This window comes from Amblyomma americanum, chromosome 1, assembly GCF_052857255.1.
Source record: "Amblyomma americanum isolate KBUSLIRL-KWMA chromosome 1, ASM5285725v1, whole genome shotgun sequence".
In the NCBI taxonomy this organism is placed as follows: Eukaryota; Metazoa; Arthropoda; class Arachnida; order Ixodida; family Ixodidae; genus Amblyomma; species Amblyomma americanum.
The window spans coordinates 536,902,651-536,925,639 of record NC_135497.1 but is presented as its reverse complement, the minus strand read 5'-3'; the positions used below and the strand labels follow the sequence as shown (position 1 = coordinate 536,925,639).

The following is a 22,989-nucleotide window of genomic DNA, read 5'->3' as shown; positions in this document are numbered from 1 at the left end:
GCAGATAAATCTGTTTCCACGAAAGGCATTAAATATTTTTCCTGGACAATATTCGTCAAGTGGCGTGCTTTAGAATCCCAGGCATACCGCTACTTTATTAGAGCCCCATTCACAGCCCCTTTAAGCTAAGCCAATTATATGGTTCCGTTGCAACAAGAGACTTTCCTCGAGTATCGGGTTTAGGGTAGCCAGTAACGCAAGGCATTGGGCTGCAGTTGCAGGACTGTGACTGGACGTTCGTAAGTGGAATGCTTACATGCCCCTATGATCGAGTTTGCTTGGCAGTTATATTACGCTAACAAAAATGTTATGTGCATTTATATCGACAGATGTCAGGAAACAACTTGGCGCCGTGCACTATTTCCATTCAAGGTGTATTCGCAGTCGACCGCGCCCTTTATCCTACTGCGGAGACTTATGAATGTTGATTTCGCTCAAATTGTGTATCAGTGGGTCGAAGTGAGCTATAAAATGCTCATTTAAGACGTTTTTTTGAGCTGCAATTTAATATATTCAATTAGCGCCCCAGCTTTACATTGCGGAGTCAATTCAGGTATAGAAATTGCTTTTCTTAACTGTCAGTTCTGTCAGATACGTTAAGGATGGCTTTTGCGGCACCAAATTGGACACCAAATATTGAGTGGTTTAACCTAAATTTTCTAAGTGTTTATTCAATGGTTGAATGTATGAATAATTGAATGAATGAAAGTTCAGTGATAAGAAATGTGACAAGTAACCGGCGAAACAAAAGGTGGAAAATTTCATTCGCTGCATCGAACTCATCCGCAGCCGATATCTACGCAAGCGGCTAGTACTTAGTTAAGTCGCCGCCGGCATCTACAACGTCCTTCATTCGGCCGGGAATGCTCTAGCAAAGCTCGAGTTGGAGGTCGCTGGCGCGCAGCCGCTCCAATTCTTCGTCCACTGCCACCCACAAATCTTCTGCTGATCACCTGTTGAGTGGATGGCGGGAGAGTGCTGCCTTCATAGCCCCCCGGACATCTTCTATTACATTCATGTCGGCACTTTGGGGAGGCCATTGAAGCAACATGGCTCCCCAGTCTACGAACAGTTTCTGCACCAAGCGCGATATATGAATGGGGCTGCGGTCGTGTTGTAGGAAATAGAGCCCACCATGGAAGACGTCCAGAGCATACGATCTAATAGCCGCGTCGATGAGGTTCTTTTAGGCAAGTCCGGCTAAGCGGCCTTCCAGGCGTACTAAAGGACCGAGTCCTTCTTTGGAGATAGCCCCCAAACAGCCACGGAGCAACGGCCACTGCTTGCGATGCGCTGAAAGGTAGCTGGGTTGTACCTGAAAAATGAAAATGGAATTTCTCAACCTGTGGATCTGAAATTGTTGCTCTATACCACATTTCGATGACCATCAGAAATTGCGCCCTTGAGTATTTTTTCTTGAGTAGGGTGCTATCGGGACGCACCTCTCTGTTGACAACAGTTTTCGCTGGCCGACTTTTGCTACATTACGCGCACCCAGCTAATCTTGCACCGAGAGTATTCACAATTAAAAACGTTTCTGCATATTACCTAGGTTTATGTGTTGCGCAATGGCAATTCATCCAGCATGGCGAAGCGATAGAGAGCCGAGAAGATGACGTTTCGTACTTGGCTTGGAAAAAGTTCGACATAATACGTGCAGCCAAATGTGAAACCTCGTCTTCCCACCGTTCGGACATTGGATGAAGTGCTCTGTAAGGAATTCGCTTAGGCGGCGGCGCTATATTATATTCTAGCTAATTCTGAGTAACTCCACACTCAAATAGTGCCTCTGGATTGAGGACTACCCCTCAATGGATTTTCTCCCCTTCGCAATGTCCAATAGTGAAGGAGCGTCGTTTTATTTTTTATCGCAGAAAAGGCCACCGGGGCAACAATTCGCAGCATCCTAAAGGTATACTTTACACGCGCGGGTGGGATGGGCTCATCTCACTCACAAATTAACCAACATCTTTGCAGCTTGTTAACACGCCCAACTTTCCTTTCCCTTCTTTTGTTTTTCTTTTGTTGTGAGCAAACTAGTGTCCCTCACATAAAGCGCTATGCTCTTGTCACGTATGCATAGAGTGCGTATCTTAAAAAATGGGAAATAACGAAAAAAAGAGACAGGAAGAAGGTGACACGGACACGCGCTTCTTCATTCTTCGCGTCCTCGTATTTTTTTGGCTGTTTTACGTCTTTTAATTTATGTGCCAGCCAGTGCGACAGCAAGCTATATTACAGCATTTAGTGACACATACGCAGCTGCCATTCGCATGCCAGAGATAACTGACCTCGAGTTAACGGTTCGCCATGTGCGCTGACGCTGCTCCCACCGGGTGCTTAAAGTCGACTCGTCGGTAAATATCACCCGTCTCCAGTAGTATTCTGTCCACGACGCGTGTTACTGCGCAAATGACAGCCTATTCTGCCTATTGGCACTTGAAAGCAAAGGCTTTCGTTCGGGGATGCGGTTGCGAAGTCCAGCTTTATTAAGGCGTTCACGCACTACTTGGGGGTGGATGGGCAAGTTGAGCTCATTTCTAATTTCCTTCGCTGTCAAATTTGGGTTGTCGGCTACTGCAGCCACTATTAGTCAGCCTTGCTCTTCAGTCGTGGTCCTTGGCCTCCTTACGCAATCAAGGTTATGGAGGCGGCCGCCGTCGTCCCGACACGCTTGTGTAATACTGTTGGTTGTGGACAGAGGTCGACCTGTCAGCTTCGCAAGTTCTCTTTGTGACGTGCCTTGCTGTGAAATGGTGGCTATTTTAAGTCATTCGTCGTACTTATAGGTCGGCATTGCCACCTCCGTGTGAAAACAGCCAAACAGAGAGCAGCACTTTTCATGAAAAAGAAAAGGACTTAATCAGACGACGTTCATGCCATAGACACCCTGAGCGTGCTCCCTGCACCGTCGCCCTTCCTGAAAGAACTCTTGTGGCAAACCGGCAACCAGCAGTCGCTGCGTTTCAGTGATAAGCCTGCTTTGTCATGCTATGTCGGCGCCCCGTCTTTTTCTCAATTCTGGAACAAAGGCATTCAATAATGGTTCCGTGCAAACTTTTGCATTGTTTAAACACGACGGCAGCACACGGCATTTTGGCGCGGAGGGACGCTCAAGGTGTGAAGTCTTTATTATATTATTTTATTTTATATTCAGTCTTCCTTTTCACAAATGAAAAGTAAAACCTCAACCTCATACCGCATGAGCGTGCACAAAGGAATTTCAGTTCAGTTCAGTTTCAGTTCAGTTTTATTCCTTAAAGGCCCCCATTTCAGGGGGTGTTATATAAGGGGTGGGATTACATTTGTAGTGAGGAAAACAAACAGCGATGGTAATTTAACATTGAAGGTGATCTGTTACGCTTTCTTGAAAAGCAGATGTTGAAGCGATGGCGACGATGTCATGGGGTAGGCCGTTCCAGTCCGTGGCTGCTCGAAGAAATAACGAAGCTGAAAACGTAGTAGTGCGTGATAGTGGGCGGGCAACTTGAAGGGGATGACTGGTGCGGTGAGATATGCGTGATGCGGCGGCGATATACGGTGCTTGATTGAGAGAAGAATAAAAGAATTTGTGATAAAGGGTGAGGCTAGCAATGCGACGACGAAAAGAGAGGGGTGGCAGTCCGGATGTAGCTTTCAAGGATGAGACACTGACGTCATATGAGTATGAGGTATGAATGAATCGGGCAGCACGATTCTCACAGCTTCCAATGCGGTGATTGATATGCTTGTTGTGGGCTCCAGATGGGGGATGCATATTCTAATTTTGGTCTTATAAGTGATTTATACACGAGCAATTTAACATTTGGTGGTGCAAGACGAAGGTGACGTTTTAGAAAACCGAGTGTTTTGTTTGATGCTGAAATGATGTTACCAATATGAACCTGCCATGATAGATTAGAAGAGAGGGTGACTCCTAGATATTTGTATGATTGTACTTGCTCAATCTGTGTGTTAGAAACTGAATAATGAAAGAGATATGGATTGTGACGACGAGTGAAGGACATGAGTTTACATTTAGTAGGATTGAGGGACATTAGCCAGTTATCACACCAATTTAGTACGTTGTTAAGCTCTGTCTGAAGAGTGTATTGATCGTGACAGTTATTAATGGTGCGGTAAATAACACAATCATCTGCGAAAATTCGAATACTACAGGAAACATGCAGGGGCAAGTCGTTAATATATATTAAGAATAGGAGGGGACCGAGGACAGAACCTTGTGGGACCCCTGAAGTAACCGGGAGAGATGTAGACAGATGGCCGTTAAGATAGACTGACTGAGAACGGTTAGTTAGGAATTCTTCAATTCATTTGAGAGTATTAGGGGGTAGGTTCAGCTTTGAGAGTTTTAGTAATAGCCGGCGGTGGGGAACCTTGTCAAAAGCTTTGGCGAAATCAAGAAAGAGGGTGTTTGTCTGCATATTACGGTCTAGATTAGTGTGCAAGTCGGGAAGGAAAAGCGCTAGTTGGGTTTCGCAAGAGAGGCCCTTACGAAACCCATGTTGTGAGGGGTGAAAGAAATGGTTTGGGTCCAAGAAGTTTACGATTTGTGAGTAGATGACATGTTCCATGATTTTACAAGGCACACTAGTCAATGAAATGGGGCGGTAATTCAAGGGCGAGTCTCTGTTACCTGATTTGTAGACTGGAACGACCTTCCCCGTTTTCCAATCAAGAGGCAAAATTCCTGAAGAGAGTGACTGTGAGAAAATGAGACATAAATATGATGCACAAATTGATTCCACGTTTTTCAATAGTTTTGAATTAATCAGGTCCATACCAGCTGATGATGAAAGTTTCATATTACGAATTATGGATGAAATGCCTTCTTCGACGAACGTGACTGCCGGCATGGGGGTTTCTAAGTTAAAGGGTGGTAATTGTGAGAGTGCGTTGGGTTCGGTAGTGAACACAGATGTGAATGCATGGTTAAATATTTCTGCGCAATCATGGTCAGTCACTGCTTCATGTGAATCATTCGTCAGTTTAATATCGGGAGGATGTGTTGGGTTTAAAACTTGCCAGAATTGCTTGGGGTTTCTTATAAGTAAGTTTGGTAAGTCATTGTGATGAAATGACTACTTGGCGTTACGAACAGAAAGTAGGTATGATTTTTCGGCCTCGAAGTATTTTCCCAAGCTGCAGGCGTGTCGTTTCGTTTGGCGGTACGAAACATTCGTTTCTTTTTGTTTTCGAGTCGTTTTAAGTGCTGGGTAAACCATGGTTTATTGCGATTAGTATGAAAGGTAATCCTTGGTACGAACATGTTAGTGAGATGATTTAATTTGTTCTTGAATATCAGCCAGTCTTCATGAATTGAGCGAGTGTGAAATGCGGATACGTATTCAGGAAAAAAGGTGTTAAGTTCTTCAGTTATTGCATTATAGTTACCCTTATCGTAGAGGTGTATCGTTTTATCGGATGTCTGTTTTTTGAGTCAAAGGAAATGAGAATAAAGCGTGCATGACTTTGTGATCGCTGATTTCAGGAAGGTAACTGATGGATGATACACTCTCGAGGCTGCTTGCTAGTATCAGGTCGAGTGTGTTTGCTGATTCTCGTGAGACACGGGTTGGTTGGGAAATTAATGGAGTGAGGTTAAAATTTAAACAGACATCGATGAAGTTCTTCTCCTCTGCATGACACGTTATTGTGGAACTAGCTATGTTCTGCCAATCAATATCCGGGTAGTTAAAATCACCAAAAAGAATACGGGCATTTGGATATGTGAAAACAAGTTTATGAAGGGTGTTGTTCAGATGACGTGGGAAGTCTGGACTAGTCTGGGGGGGCCTGTAGCAAACGCCAAGCAGAACTGTTACGGGGGGAGCGCGACAGATGAGCCATATGGCTTTAATGTCGGATGCGACGTCAACAACAGAGCATGATATGCCTCGATGAATGGAAACGAGAACACCGCCCCCCCCGTTTGCCTTTCCGATCGTTTCGATACACTTCGAAGTTGGGTAAATCGGCCAAAATTTCCGCATCCGTTACGTCACTATTTAGCCAAGTTTCTGTTAGTATTAGTATGTTGCTTCCGGATGACGACATGATGTTTGATATGAGTTCGCGCTTTGGAAGAAGACTACGGATGTTAGTGAACATTATCGAAAACGAGAGAACATTGTGCGGTGGAGCGGGTCGACGATTTGTTAAAGTTTTGTGACGGGGCAATTGCTATGCTATTTCCTTAACGGTTTGGGATGATGCGTCAAATACATAGCGTTTTGAGCCGATGTGCAGGGTTTTGAAGCGCAAGGAGCACTTGTTAGAATTGGCTTTGGCAAACACTAGTAACTGTTTACACGCGTGTAGAACGGTGCGGGAAAAGTCCTCTCCAATACTGTAGTTTGTGTCTTTTAATTTACGGCCATTTGATAACAGTGCGTCTTTGGTTTTATGAGATAGGAATTTTACGATTACGGGACGAGTTCGGTCGGCTGAATGATTTCCGAGGCGATGCGCTCTTTCAATGTCGTTAGGTTCCAAGGTTATATCAAGATTGTTGCGGCAAACATCAATGACTAGTTTTTCTGACTCAGCCCACGTTTCAGCGCTAGCAGGGTCAGGGATGCCATAGAAAATGAGGTTATTCCGACGTGATTGGTTTTCCGCGTCATCCAGGCGTGTTTCTAGTTCTTCAATCTTTTTAGCTTGGTTGGTTGTGGTTGACTGCATTATTTCAATATCGTTTCTGAGGTGAAGAAGTGTTTGGTAATGCGCTTCGAGATCGGCCATTCGTTTGTCTAGGCTAGCTATGGTTTGATCTGTTGTGTTCAGCTGTATTTTGAGGCCCTGTATTTCCGTAATCAACAGGGTCTGTCCCGCGTTTAGCTTCTGTAGTTCAGCGAGTACAGCAGCGTTTCCCCCAGGACCAGGGTTAGTCTCAACGTCACCTGATAGCATGAGCAAGGAATGAATTACGTGAGCACACTCAACGGCAATGGCGACACAGCAGTGCGGGCTCGGAAACTGCATCAAAATATAATTACTGGATTTTTTAGCGAAGAGGGCATACGATGTACTGACCTGCATCGCAAAGGTAAGCGGATTAGGTGGCAGCGCTGTGGTGCAGTCACCGAGCCCACGAAGCGGTGTCAGCGGGTGAAGCTCTTTTATACATGTTGGCATTGTTGCTGATGTCGATGTGGCCACCCATGGTACTGTGATTTCCGGTGTGTGCAGCTCCTCTGGCGGCACATCCAGTAGGGACGAGCACTCGTCGGGCGGTAGATGGCAGGAGCCCGGGTCATCCCCAGTGTACGGCAGTGCGCACACCGATGACGCCCCCGTAGACAGGCCTGCCAGGGACGGCAGCAGCAGGCTGGCACATGCGAGGAGCCTAATACCTGTGACGCTCAAAATTAGTAAAAGTCATCACGCCCAAGCGGCCTGCCCTTGCACCCCGATGACCGAGTGCATTCGGCAGTGGAAGCTTTGTCATCGCACAGCGAGATAACGCGGTCATCGAAGGGCAGAAACCGCGACGCCATTCCGTTCACCAGGACCATGGACATGACGAGCGTCGGTATCAAAGCGACATGGCTAGCGCCATGCGGGCGCTAGACGGAGATTGGCATATTGCGGAAAATCGAGTCGTGGCTGCACACAGGGCGGCTCGGGACATAGCTGCAAGCCCAGTGCACACGTCAGAAGCTTATCGCGGACGCTGCTAGACGGTGCGCGCTGTACCAAATTTAACCAGAGGTCACGCGATTCCGAGCTTGCCTTTCACTCCGCCCCGATAGTACATTGCCTGAAACCACTGAAGTTGGCTGTCTAAAACAAATGTAAGACCGTAAATGCCAACCCGCACAGATATTTCAATTCCTACAGGTTTTTCCGCGGCTCACAGAGTTGCCACGGCCGCAAAACTTGCCCGCAATGCGCCTGGAAGGACTACTCTTCTGAGGACTCTGACGTACCCTTACGCTGAGCAACCATCGAAGGAGACCACCCTGCATACTCCAGGGCGTGTTCCTCCTTCAAAGGAAAAATCAGCATAAATACCATGGAAAACACTTCATTTATAAGCGATCTGCGCTTACCGACACATTCATTTTCACAGCAAAACTCACTTCACCGATGTGGTGCGCCGGGGCGGTGCACCATACAGTATTCCGGCGCCTCACGAGGCCTCTTTAAACGAGCCTATGGCAGGGTTATCCACGCCCCAGGCAGGGACAGCGAAATCTTCCCTGCCTTTGCGAAAGCAGGGAGCGCAGGTCCATGGGTCGAATTTCCCCAAGGCACAAACCACTGCCACCGCGTGACTTCACATTAACACACCTTCGCAAAAAACAAATGCCGCATGAACACATACTGCAGGAATATCTGAAAAAATATGCAACCTCCACAGAATTTCACAGAAATAGGTCAAGACGAACAACATATGTTTGCAGTGCTGCGGTACTGGGAAGTTAGGTACAAACAGTAAGACTGCCGAATTGTGCATCAATAACACTGCTGAATTTTATGCTGTTTGTAGTTCCGGGCAGAATATATTATTACAATATTGAAAACAGGAAAATTTACCCGATCTCTGCATACTTCCTGCACACCATTCTAGAAATCCAGTTTATCCCCAAGTAGGAAGCATAATAGTCATAAAAATCACAACACAATGCCGCAGGATAAGATACTGCTGGTTGCCGAGCCACGTCAGGGCAGAGGGAAATGAGAGAACAGATACATGAACTTCACGAGCTTGCAGTGGTGAAATAAAAAAAAATTATCATGCCTCATAGAGACTGCATCAAGTTAATAAACGCTTAGCTGAAAGATGAATGGCAAGCGGCTTATGAAAACGAAGTAAACAGCAAAATACACTCCGTGAAGCCCATTTTGGGACAATATAAATTATGCATGGGGCATCAGAAACGTTTCATAGCAGTAAACTTTTGTCGACTTCACATTGGACACACTCACCTGACCCGTATTTATGTGTTAACAAAACAATAAAAATCTTTATGTGAATGTATTTACAGGAACTCACATTCAACCATATTTTATTCTTATGCTCAGAACTTCAAAAAGCAAGGATAAAGTAGCCAATTTTACAATTAATACATTCCTTGTCACCCGGCACTGTTCTAAATTGATTATGCTATTGTTGATATGTGTTATGTTTTTAGCCCTGTAAGGAAGGAAGCTTTCTTCAAAAAATACGAATGTTGACCAACTGTTTTGCTTGATTTTTGATACACCTAAGCCGCTTTCCAATTCCTGAGAAGAAGGTTGAGGTCTCTATTTCACTGGCTATGAGCCTCGACATCCTTGCCGAGCCAAAGATGGCCGCTGAAGCTGCCTGAACTTCTTAAAAGGTTTTACGATTAGCCGTTGCTAACTTTATTTTCCTCTATTATTATTGCTACGTAGTGCAAACAGTTTAGGCCCTGACATAAGTGAAACGTAAGAGGCTCGGTTAGGGGATCCTTGAAGTAGTTAAGAATAAAAATTTCTGCGAGGCCTCTTGCGAACTCTGCTTTTTGGGAGCGGTTCCTCCTCCACATGAAAAAAGGGTGTGTGCTGATGCATTTGTATAAACGTGAGTTACCTAAAAAAGTTGTTCATTTACACTGCAGTGGTGAGCCTGTCTCCTGTTCACTTGTGTCACCGACGGTGTAGAAGCACGAAAAACACAATGTTTATCTGCCAGATAAAGAATGCATGCAGGAAATAAAGGAAGAAAACCGGGCCAATGGTATGGTGATCGTCTCTGTACAAATCTATTTCATTCCTATTTTGAATCTGTTGCCGTTTGACTGAGCGTTGCCGACGCAGCGTGTGACTGACAAGAACCTAAGTCTGCGGCGCATTTCTGGATGCAAAATTATATGGCTTATCGCAACAAAACCAGGTGTCGGCGTTGACCAGCAGCAGCGGGCCTTAAGATCCTAGAAGAAGTAACATTGGTATCGAAGTAAAATAAAATTTACGGAAGGCACTGAAGACCAGTTATGCGCTTTGCATGTCAAAGTATTGTCTTCTTTCTCTTCCTATTTAACGGCACACCTGCTAATTAGCGTGCAGGCTTAAGGCAACGAATATACTAGGTTAACCGTTGTTCGTCATAAAGGAGCACGGTTTCTTCGCCTATGGGTTGCGCCTCCCCTCAGCATCTCGAAGTGATGGGTGGAATTCTCCGCACCTTCGGAAGAAGACCTTTTTTTCTTTCATCCCACGGTGACTTCATCTGCGATATTTTATACCACTGCTGCTGGTCAACGCCGATTCCAGGTTTCGTTGCCAATGAGCAACATCGCATTAAAATTTATTCCACAAGTGCGAGAAATTTAACCCACGACCTTCAGATCGAGAGCCCAGCATGCCACCCATAGGCCAAAAACCGCATCCTTTAGAGGCGATCAACGGTTCATCCTTTATACGCGTTGGCTTCCTTCCGATTGCATGCTGAGGAGTAGGTGTGTAATTCGAGAGGAAAAATTGACAATAAATTAAAAAGTATATACCAGTTTAAACAATGTTTCAACATTCTAAGCACATAAGTAGTCTAAAATGTTATATGTATGTTTCTTTCCGACATCGAGTATCATTAAACACAAGATGCGCTAAAATTTATTTCCGATACCGATACTCCGATACCTTCATTTGAGGCAAGCGATTCATAATACCGTTACACCAAATGTATTGAGCGATAATTACTGCCCATGCCTGGGTAGAAGTAGCGATATTAGCATGAGCTTCTCTGGCTGCTGCATCTCCATCCGCGTTTCCCAAAAAGAACCGATGACCGGTGTATACTTCACGACATAAAATGCTGCGTCTTTTTTGCCTTGGAAAATTGTTCAGGTGTATTCTAATCCAGCCCAGCTTTTCTTCGCTGCACAAACGGCGCTTTATAAGATTTTAATGTCATCTGTGAGTCGTAGAAGATAATTACATACGTGGATTTCTTACTTATACTGTGAACTGTCATCATCAACATCAGTTGACAACGCCCACTGCAAGGCGAAGGCCTCTCCCATGTCTCTACAATTAATCCTGTCCTTTGCCAGCTGTGGCAACCATAAATCTGTATATTTCTTAATCTTATTCACCCACCTAACTTCCTGCTACCTTCTGCTACGCTTGGCGTCTCCTGGAAACCACTCGGTTACCTTCAAGGACCAGGTTTCCTTGGTATCGCATTACATGCCGTGCCCAAGCCCACATTTTTGCCTTGATTTTGACTAAGATGTCATTAACCAACGTTTGTTCCCAAAACCACTCTGCCTGCTTCCGGTCTCCTACAGTTATACCTATAATTTTTCTTTCTATATCCCTCTGCGTTGTCCTTAACCGAAGCTCAACACCATTTGTTAGCCTCAACGTTTCTGCACCATAGGGGAGTGCCGGTGAGATACAGCTGTTGTATAGTTTTCTTATGAGGGGATATTGGTAAACTGTCATTCATAACCTCAGAGAACCTGCCATAGGCGCTCCACCTTATTTTTGTTATTATTTCTCTCTCATGTCCCGGATCAGTGGTCAATGCCTCCCCTAAGAAGACGTATTCCCATACAACTTCCAGCACCTCGCAACCAATTGACAGCTGCTGTTCTCTTGCGAGACTTTTGAACATTACTTTGGTTTTCTGAGTTTTAATTGTTAGAAACACAGTTTTGCTCCACCTGTGTAACTAATTGATCATGCTTTGCAGTTTATTTTGAGTCTCTTAGGAATGTAATGTTATCAGCGAATGGCAGATTAAAAAGACATTCTCCATTTACTCTTATCTTTAACTGTTCACAATCCAAACCTCGCTCTATTTTTTTTGTAATCAGGCGGTGAATACCATTCGCGAGATCGTGTCTCCCTGCCTGACACCCTTCATTTTAAGTTTATTGCTGACCTTATGAAGGACAATGGTAGCTGTGCAGTCAGTATAGATATCTTCGAGTATTTTCACATGACTCTTCTACACCCTGATACCCCATTGCTCGATGACTACTGAGGTTTTGACCGAATCAAATGCTTTCTCGTAATCAATGATGGCTATATATAGGGCTTAATTATATTCTGCGCATTTCTCAATCACCTGATTGATAGTGTGAGTGTTGTTTATTGTCGAATATTCTTTGCGATTGAAGTCTGTGCGTTTACTAAAATCTAAGGGTGTCCTGACTCTATTAGTGATTACCTCAATGAATGTCTCGTAGACAACGGGCAGTAAGCTGGTCAGTCCATAATTTATCAAATCCTTGACGTATCCTTTCTTATGAATTAAGATAATGTTGGCATTCTTCCAATCTTCAGGTACGCTCGAGGCTATACGGCATTGCGTATACACGGTAGTTACTTTTTCTAGCCTAACCTCTCCTCTGTCCTTCAACAGATCTGCTATTACCTCATCTTGAGCAGCTGCACTCCCCCTTTGCATTGCTCCTAAGGCTTACACTGCTTCCTCTTTCGTTACTGGCTGGATATCAGCGGGGGTTGATGCTCTATTATGAGTCATTTTAAGTACTTGGCAAGTGAACTCGTCTACAGCTTTTCGATGTAAAACAGCGGCTCCTTATAACTTTCTCTTATATCAATTTAGTGTTATATTGTAAAGTGAGTTGAATGAACATTCTACATATATACCTTCTTTCATTTGCAAAGCTGAAAATGATGCTAGCTTTATATTATATACCATATATACTCGCGTATATCCCGCACTATATCAATATTTCTCAGGTGCAGGTTATTCACGAATCAGGCCTACAGCCACAAATTAACACTCTTTGGTGCCATTACGGCTTCTGCTTCAGATAACTAAAAAGCTCGCAACAGGTACAAACAGTCTATTTCACCATTTATCGCCGATTTTGCGCTAAATACCGTCGGATGAGTTGACCTCATCGGCATTCTCACCGCTATCGGACGAGCTCACCCCATTGCCGGGCTCCCAAAGCTGGTCGTCCTCAGTGCCGACCATGTCGTTTCGACAGCCTCCTTACTCTAAAACTCTTTGAGATGGCGTCCGTTAACAACAAAAGCCACTCGTGCAGAATCCAAGCGCACACTTGCTGGTAGGACGCTCGCTTCAGTCACCATGTCAAAGTTTTTCCTTGGTAGCCCGCGGCCATCCAGTCGGTGTAGCACCGCCGAAATTCCTTCTTGAATGCCCGATTAACGCAACCACGGAACGTGTGCAGCACGCTTGCGAGGCCACCATGAATTACGGCCTTGTTCTTTCGTTAGTGTGCCAGCCTAGTCTTCACTCGGTCTTTTAGGTGCCCTCTAAAGCGGTCGATCCCAAGAAAGGCTTTTGCGGCGTAGTAGACCTCCTGGCCGGTTCTGCCACACTTTCCGCCAGTCTATGGCCAATTCCTCGGACATCCAACCTTTTTCTTCCACCGAGACTACGACACGCTGTATGAATTTCTCTCCTGGCAGAGTCTATTCTCTTACAGACAATGCGCTCTGGAGGCTTGTTTTATTTGGCGGTGATGCAAAGCATCAGTGTGCACCTTTGCCGTTCAACGCCAGTAGTGCGCACGGAGACACCTTTTTGCCCCTTTGCTTTCCAGCGTGCCATTTTCAGGGAAATCGAACCAGACAGGGGTCTCATCAGCGTTGTTTTATCTTTGAGAGGTCGTACTAATGTTGCCTCCGAAGTGCGTTGGCAATGTGGTGAAACTTAAATATTTGGTCCTCGTATTCAGTTGGCGGCTTTTGGCACAACGTCGTTCAACGGCATGTGTAGTTGATGCGATTTCATAAAGCGCTGAAGCCCACCTAGACTGGCTTTGAAGTCCGCAGGCCGAATGTTCAAATGCTGAGCGTTATGGATTGCTTTCATGCGGATAATTTCAGTAGATAAACACCACGAAGCCGTTGCTCCTATTAGTGCAAACGTACTCGACGAGGCCCTCTTCACGTTTTTGGAACTTGCACTGTTTCCCACGAAAAGCCTTCCTTGTTGTGGCAGTCTCCGCGAGTTCTTGCTTTCGCATACACCAGCATGGAACACACTTTTCCTCCACATCAAACTTGAAAAGTTTGAAGTTTGAAAAGTATTTATTTGAAGTGTGTTTCATACACTTCAGGAAGGAGGCCAAAAGGCGTGGTGCCTGACGAGGGCCTTCCTCCCTGGGGGTAAGCAAACTGCACTCGGCACATACACACACAAAATAAACAAATACAATAAATGTAGCGGTCGCCATTACACTTGCTGGCATGTTAAAAGAAAAACAAAGGAAAAACTGTACAACAATGTTAAGGTATCTTCGAAGTTGTTAAGATGCGTGCTGTTGGGTTACAGGGAATTATAAAAAGGAAAAAAATATATATACAATCATGTTGACTGTTATCAATTTATAATATGTCACAGGATGTACCGGTTAGTCATGAAGTCAACAGTGCAATCACTTTTCTCTTGTATATTTTTTGAGCCTCCCGTTTATCGTTTGGAGCCTGCAGTGTAGGATCGTGTGCGCTTGCACATTCCTTTTTGTTCGCGTTCAAAAGCATGCAGGATGTCACACGACGGCCACACAACAAAACAAATTCCGCAAGCCGTCCACACGTTGCCGAATTAAGCACCGGATAACTAAGACCAAATGGCGCTGGGCAAGGCACCGTGAAAACCGGTAACAGAAAGCCGCGGCAATGTCGTGTGGCGCAACGATGATGGTAATGAATGCGATGTCGGAAAAACTAAAATGCGCCAGCCATCTTGTGGCACTTTGAGAGACTCGATGCATTTTTAGCGCGTTTTAGATTTTTTTTCAAATTTTTGCGGGCGAAATTTTTCCGGGCTATATATACGGTATATAAAATACAAGATACAGGGTTCCTACTACACATTTTGAAAAAGCTATACGCAGTGACGCAAGCCGCACGCTTTTCAATAAATTAAGTTTGGTCATCAGCTCCGCATACGAGCCGTTTAAATACCACAGCTCGGTTTCCAATATCTTTTCGTTGTGCGAAAAAAAACTGAATATTTGAGTGTTATATATGTTTGATGCTGGAAGAAATCTAAAAAGACTGTGCTGCTGCCATAGTCCTCTATAACGTCAGCATTTAAATTCGAATAAGGAAAAGTGTCAGGCAGGGCGACACGATCTTGCCAACGCACGTTTATAGGATTTATTCTATGGTCTTGATTGGAAACAGTTGGGTATTAGAGTTAATAGAGAATTCCAAGTAATTCATGATTATTCATGATCATGATTCATGATTATCTGATGAAATGGCCTTGATAAGTCAACCAGGAGACAAACTGCAAAGCAGCTTGCTTTTCAAACCTTTGTGCGTCCCAAGCTTGAGTATGCTAACGCTATTTTTGATCCGCACCACGTTAATCTTACTAACGCCCTCGAATTGGTTCAGAACCGCGCAACACGATTCATTCTATCAAATTATTCCTACCACTCAAGCATCTCAGCACTAAAAACTCGAATCAACTTGCCCCCCCCCCCCCCCCCCCCCCCCTAGCCTCGCGCCGTAAGATAGCACGTCTTAACCTTTTTCATAAATTTTTCCATTCTTTGCCTCTTGATAACCCCTACATAAAAAGAGCCCACCGCATCGCCCGGTTGAGCCACAGTAACGCAGTGTATCCCCATACAAGCCCATACTGTGACATTTCAGCAGTCATTTTTTCAGCGTACTGCACGAGACTGGAATGACCTGCCCACCGAAGTTGCCATTATCATCAACCCACTAGAATTCAAGCGGAGCGTCGCCAACCTTTCACCTTAACATTTTTTACCATTGTTTGCCAGATACCGTCCACTCCCTCATGTAATGTCTCAACCGAGACCTTTGAGGAAATAAATAAATAAAATAAATAAATGAGTTAGACAGGCAGAGACGAACGGTGGGTCTAAAATTTTGACATGCATAAAACAAAAGTAATGTTCTACAGTCTCGCAAGGGAACAGGAGTTCACAATTGCTGACGAGGTGCTGAAAATCGTAAGGGGTTACGCCTACTTGAAGCAGGCAAAGGCCGGAGATCCGGATTACGAGAGTCAAATAACTAGAAGACTGCGAATAAGGCGGAGTTCATATGGCATATTCTCTTAGATCATGACTGGCAGTTTACATGTGTCCCTCAAGAGAACAGTATACAACAGCGTTATCTCACTGGTACTCACCTATGCAGCAGAAATTTGGACGCTAACGAAATGGGTACAGCTTAGGTTAAAGAAAAGAGAGCGAGGTATGGAAAGAATTGGTATCATGTTAAGAGATCGGAAGCGGCAAGAGTCGGCAAGGAAAACAAACGCGGGTTTATGACATCACAGTCGACATCAAGAGGAAGAAATGGGCACGATCAAGACATGTAGTAGGAGGGCAAAAACAACAGGTGGCCCTTAAGGTTAACGGACAGGATTCAAGAGAACACAAGCGTAGAAAGGGGCGGCAGAAAGTTAGTTGTGTGGGTGGGAGTAAGAAGTTTTGGGTATACGGTGCGCGCAGATGGCAAAGGCCAGGATTAATTGGAGAGACATGGGAGAGGCTTTGCCCTGCAATATGCGCTGTCAGGATGATGATGATAGTATAAGTTTTGTATTTTGACTTGGTGCGTTTACAAGTTGCACATTTAGATTCCCTTCATCTGCGTGGGGCAGTTACTTGCGCCATTGTGTAGAAATAGGAGATCTAGATATCAGTACATAAAATTCTCGGTTTTAAACTTTGGAGGGAGAATAGAGGACGAGTCTTGACGAAAACTCTTACTCTTCACTTTTATGCTGATAGCAGTTAGGTAGTAGTCTTGCAAAAACCACCAATTTCTCTGTAACGAAAATTCTCTGATTTGTCGAAATGGTCGGGACGTCTTATTCATCGCCAAATGTTAGAAAATCTCAGTACAAGAATGCTCGAGCACCTTCTATTGGATATCCAGTAGGATTATACCTACCTGAACAACTATTACACTTTACTCCACATTCTAATCACCACTTATCATCTTAATTCATTATCTTTTGTTAGCCTACTTCCAAATTTTGGAGTTGGGCTGAATTCTAGATGCCATCGCATTTTCTTTGTGATTGTGACTACGAAATTCCCAAGATTTTCAAGTAGTATATTTACAGCGATGTGGCAAGTCAGAGTTTTTTTGTTTCCTATTTGTTCGCTCAGCCAGTTTACTCTTCACGCCCGGTTGCACAGAGCAAGTGCTACCCTGCCCTTCTGAGGCGAATTGCCCAATGCAGAACGTTTTCTCAAGGCGTCACTCAACAAAACATAAGCTACTGCTCCTGCAGCAGCATATGAAAGGCATGGAGAGCTTTTTTATATTTATAAGCTTGAAAAGGCCCTGTATAAACTGAGGAAGCCCGCATCGCTTCTTTATATGTTGTTTCAAAAAGAATTCTGCAGATAAATATTGTGATGGCTACATTAAAGAGACCCTGAAGGGAAATATCCCACTATGAAATACGTGCAGACCTTTATTCTGGGACACTTCCTGCCCTTTCTTATAATGTGTTTGCTATCATATGACGCTAATTTGCTTTGCTTATCAAATTGTTTCTTTTAGTGTCACTTTAAATGCTGCGACTTTTATAGCCTCTGTTAACTAAGTCGTGCCGTTGTATAACGATGTTTTTTTTTCTCCATCGCAGTGCTTCAAGCGGGAACCTGAGATGGCGAAGCCATTGGGGATATCGCTTCGCAAGCTAATAATCATTGTGGGTGAAGTGGCCAGCTCACTGGAAAAGATGAGCGACGTGCCAGTCACCGACTGGGTCGCCATCGGTGAGGAGGTTGTCAAGAAGCACGAGAAGGTAAATCAGTGCGCCCTTTCATGAACTGATTTGTCCTCGAAATACCATCCTCAGTGGTTCTCGCATACATCTTAATTACTGAGCGATGTAACAGAACAGCCCCGTTGCTAAGCGGCAAAGACACATGATCCAGAAGGATAAAAGATAAATTTCACAGCAGTCTGGGCTCATTCCTCAGTTCGGCATAACTGTATACCAGACTGTTGTTTTTGTTTCTGCAGTATTGTTCGCATTGTAAGTAGGTTATATTTTCGCTTTTAACGAATATGAGTTCAGGTTATTAGATTTCTTCTCCTTGTCTTTTTAGCCCATAAAATCCTATGTTCGTTATACAGTACTGGCGTGCCTTGAACTTCATGCTTTCAGCCTTGTCTGGGATAGTTTGAACGCTGGAGGCCGCTTCAGCTAGAAGAAATTGTGCCATATGAAAATTGTGGTTTATGGTTGATTTACTGAAATTCAGAATTCACCATGCAAAACGTTTGCATGGTGAAGTAAGAGAAGTATGTGCTATAGTATGCGGTTCCCTGATGCAATGTTAAGAGCTTTAGAAGTCGGCAGAAAAAATTCTATATAACACAACACAACCTGCCAACAACTACAACACTGAAGAAGTTCTGAAATGAATTCCAGTGTTTTATGCTTACACAGGCGTGAAATATTACAGGCAAATGCAACGAAATTTGTCCAAGATGTGAAAATTTCGAACTTTGCGCTTACAGCTTCCTGTAACGCGCATGTATGTATTACATTAAGGTTGAAAACTGAGGTGTCACAAGCAACTCGCCTAAGAAACACCACTCCTGGGTACGCACTTCAAACGTTTGTTCATGAGGCGCGAACGAGTCTTGTGGCCAAAGCGTTGTTTGAAGGGACACCAAGATCCACTCCGGAGCTGCTAATTTCTTGCGTGCAATAAGTGCAACTGTGGCCTAATTGCTTGAGCACCTGCCTCGCACGCTGAATATGCGCGATTCGATCTCGAGTGCCGCTGAGTGCTCGCCATTTTAGGTTGGCCGCACGCTTTCTCCTAGAATGATAGTAGGCTTCTCTTGGCTGAATTCGGTCTTTGAACTCGCCTCGAGCAGGTCAAAAAGCGCGTTAGACATGCACAGCTACCTTTTTGCCAATCTTTAGCGCTATTTAATAATTGGGCCTTCTGCAAGCCTCTCCACTTCGAGACACAGAGTTTAAACATTGAAATTCCACTTGTCGCACGCAAGGCGGAAATTTGTGCTATTTTGTGCCTGTTTGTGCTAGTCCTTCATCTTGTGTTCCTTTCGTGTTGCGCTGAGAGCGAAAATGAACACTTGGCGCAAGACGGGCCACAGTGGTGACGTCAAGCGGGACGTTACAAAATAGCATGCTACCATTGAAAAATCTGATGGGAGCAGCAGCGCTATTGTTATTATATGCTCTTTTGATAGGTTTGGTATTTTGTAATCTGCCCTTCATGCCAGCAAATACCGATGCGCAAGACCAATGCAGGCAAAAAAAGAAACCTCCTTTGTTGCGCTCTGGGTGCTGTGATTACCAGACTTAACCTGAGACGCCTGCCATCAAAGTTTTTTATATCAAAACTGTCACCGCCAGCAATGAATAAATGCATGTAGCGAGCTGCGACGTCATTCTACATGTCTATTTTTATGCAACAAAATCTTGTTCTTGGCGCATAATCTTTATCAAACTTTTCGGCTGATGATGACAGTATCTAAATCGCTGTTTGTAGTCTTTCTGTGCAGTGATAAACGGCCTTGGGGTTCTTGACTAAACAGGTTAGCCAGTTCAAATAAAACAGTGGTTCGCGATGACTTCCACCATTAACTAAGGAATTTCATGCAGCGGAATCTTTGTATAGTAGGATGCAACTTAAAAGAGCTGCAGTTTTTATCAATTGGCCATGGCCTGCGGCCTCCAGAATTAGTTCCGTAGCTAGTAACAACAATAAACCAAATAAGTTATGTAATGTTTGACTTTAATAAACAGGGCAGGAATCAGAATTTTGGATTTTTTTTCTGCGCTAAATGGAGAACTGCGAAACCCCACCCCAGCTCCGAGCAGGAACATTTCTCGCAGCTTGCAAGGTGGTGCAGCCTGTGAAAACAGCTGTTCTGCTCGCGTCGACGAAATTTCCGCTGCATCCCACTGCAATTTCTCGTCGACTCCGGAATACTCACCAGCTCCAATATTAAACAATTTGTACAAAAACACACACTACCATAAACTTCTTTGTGGTCGTTGGCTGATCTCATGTAGGCCAGCGGTTTGCGGTGATTTTTTCACAAACCGGACTGATAAATACGGTCCAAGGAATATGTTTGCCTATTATGAATTACCGTAATAAAAATTGTAAAGAATTGCTGAGAGAAATAAATACGCACAAAGGCAACACATATGAAATGCCGGTCTTGAGAGAGGTACCTAGTGGTAAAGTGTGATAACACACCGCAGGGGCACGTGTAACATGCAGATGTTGTTGATTTGCCACACTATGTGTTCCTGAGCATCCGCAGGGGCATCCCCTCAGGGGATGATGGTGAGCAGTGCGTCCCCACGGACCAGAGCACCCAAGTTAAGCCATGCGTGGCAGCGCCGTGTCCGGTTAAAAGGGGAACCTGTTGGCTGAGCCGATGCCGGGCTTTTGGACCTATAAGTCCGCTCGGCAAAGGCAACACCATTTTGCCGCAGCTTTCTGAAAACAGACCCCCCCCCCCCCCCCTCGGCCTGACTTTCACTTTCCTATCTTCTTTCTCACAACTGTCCTGTCTCCTCCTGTCTTACTGACTTTTTCTTTTTTTACAGAGAGCAAGGGCGAACTACCCTGCATTTCGTCATATCGAGTTATAGTTGGGGTGTACAGCTGGCCAGCGCAGTACTTGCTTTTCAAGTTCCCCCGTCCCCTCGTTGGGCTCTTTGGAGTGTGTCTGGCACCATGACCAAAAAACACATAGATTATATGGCTCTCCCTTCGTCAAGCAACGATAGCCCTCACAAAAGAGCCCGGACCAAAATAACGGCTCAGTTCATAACGAAAAAACAAGAACATTCCCGAAGTATCATGTGAAACAGTGTGCAAAAGCAGAGAAGCCAGCCAGAAAACTAGCTCCCTTCATGGTTTCTAAATCTCTCACTTATACCTTGAGCCTTGGCTACTAAGTGACAAAACTAGCTAGCGGCGACATACTCCTCCGAATTCTTTACCGAGCACAGTATTCCAAACTCCCAAATGTAACAAACTTTGGAAACATGGCTGTGTCTGTTAGTGCACACTCATCCCTGAACTCACTCAATGGGGTTGTTCTGAACACGATTGCCTGACTCTCACAGAAGAAATGTTGGAAGGTCTTAGGCAAGAAAACGTCACTAAAGGCCCGACAAACATCCGAAAAGATCATAACAAAATACACACAAATCACATACTCCTGACGTTTCTCTCTAGACAGCTCCTATAATCTCTAGAATCAGGATATCTGAAGTTGACTGTACGACTTTTTGTCGCAAATCCTCGACGCTGCTTCGGCTGCCCAAAATTTGGCCATGACTCTCAGTGTTGTCGAGGCCACAAAACGTGCGCTAAATGTGCATTGAATGATCAGGAAAAAGAGAATTGCAATGCTACACCACAGTGCGCGACCTGTGAAGTAGATCACCCCGCGTAGTCGAGGTCGTGTGTAAACTAAGAGAAAGAAAATAATATAAGGACCATAAAACATGCAGCTGTGAAAGAACCACGTCAGGGATTGAGAAAGACACAAGCACATTCCTGTTCACAGCAAGAATAACTTTCGCCGATGTGATGTGACGGGGTGGTGCACCATACCGGACTTCGGCACCTGCTGAGGCCAAGAACAGTGAGCCTTTGGCAGGGACAGCGCAGGCTCCCCTGCCAATTCTAAAACGAGGAGCGCCGGCCGATGGGCTGGCAACCTGCAAGACTTCCCCTCGTCGGGGAGCCCTGAACCGCACACACCCGCTTCTTCTCCGCGGTCCTCCAGCGCCTCTGGAGAGGTGATGGACGTAACTCACTGTCCGCTCGCGTTGCAGCTGCGGAACAGATGTCTTGAGCGGTAAAAAGACAGAGTCCTGATAACGGGCCCGAAAACAGAGTAAATCTAATTCATTTCTGCCTCAAAACATACAAACATGAATTTTTTGTCTAGTGGACCTGTAGAAGACTTCTGAGGAATTACAGTGCAATAACACGTAACCTAGGGATAATGTAACCTGTAGCTTTGTCCTCAGGAGACCAATCTCGGTCCGCATCATATAAATATCCTGAGACATAAAACTTCCAACGCGATCGCGAACAGGCGATTGGACTAGAGGAGCGGTCGATATTGTTATTCAAAGCGGCGTTCCTGCTCAAGAATTCAAGCTTTAAAGAGCATTGTTCGCAAGAAAACAATATGTTCTTATACCATCCCCCACAAATAACATTAACAGTCCAATATTTAGAATACTTCGTCTATGAACTGCGTAGCCATATCTGGTAGTTGGCAATCTTCACGCTCACTCCTCGTTTTGGGGAAGCTGGACTCTGGGGCCTAAATAACCAAGAGTTTATCCACGCTAGTATTATATGTATTTTATACGGGAACAGCTACATAATTTTGGCCAAGCTCAGCAAAACGGATTCATCGATCTATATTTTGCGTCACCATCTCTTTTTGACGATTTTAAAGGCGATGTTTTAAAGGCGCCCCTGGCAAGTGATTACCCACCTGCTGTGATCAGGCTCTCATCGTCTACACCGATCATCCCCACAACACTACGCTGCTGTAAAATTCACCTCGCCAGCTGGCCATTTTTAACAACTAATACCACGCTGAAAAAAGTTTAATGTGACGAGCTCAGTATAGAAGAAATTAATGAAAAGAATATTGCATTCAATATAACGGCCACAACACTAGCTATACCGAAAACAACAAGACTCGCACAGAACAGACCCTGAAGAAGCGGGAAGGGCTGGAGCTTTGCCTTCGGTGGGAAAATGTCATCGAATTCAAGCTGAACAGAAGATGAGTTGTTATACATTTGGCGGACATCTCTGAAATGAATATTTATGATATCAAGGAAGGACTGCATGTAACATATCAGCGGAGTTTGAAAACGAGACCAGGCAGCACTAAAAAAGGCAGAAGGTTGACTAAGAAATATTATATTGGAAGCGTGAAGAGGTGAGTCCACAATTTTAAAAATGTTTGAACTGTTAAAAGGCGAAACCTAGCTGATAACGATGGAATTCGCTCCTC

At 44.6% G+C, this 22,989-nt stretch overlaps 2 protein-coding genes across 2 annotated transcripts in view; one reads left to right on the top strand and one right to left on the bottom strand.

Annotated features, from left to right (window-relative positions):
• LOC144129241 (uncharacterized) overlaps positions 1 to 17,761 on the top strand; it is a 169,418-nt gene extending 151,657 nt beyond the window's left edge. The window contains exon 4 of the mRNA XM_077663253.1: positions 17,576 to 17,761. Within this exon, the coding sequence (XP_077519379.1) occupies positions 17,576 to 17,761 (186 nt within the window). The remainder of the gene's footprint in view (positions 1 to 17,575) is intronic.
• Positions 6,184 to 12,928, bottom strand: LOC144106952 (uncharacterized). Its single transcript, XM_077640231.1, has 2 exons — positions 12,832 to 12,928; positions 6,184 to 7,355 (listed from the first exon to the last, which is right to left on the bottom strand). The coding sequence occupies exons 1-2, from the start codon at positions 12,926 to 12,928 to the stop codon at positions 6,184 to 6,186; spliced, it is 1,269 nt and encodes a 422-aa protein (XP_077496357.1).
• Positions 17,762 to 22,989: the final 5,228 nt, after the last annotated feature.

Coding starts and splice junctions, on each gene's coding strand:
- LOC144106952 (XM_077640231.1), bottom strand. CDS start 12,928: ATGGTCGGCACTGAGGACGACCAGCTTTGGGAGCCCGGCAATGGGGTG. Junction 7,356..12,831: donor TGAGGTCAACTCATCCGACG/GTATTTAGCGCA, acceptor TGAGCGTCACAG/GTATTAGGCTCCTCGCATGT.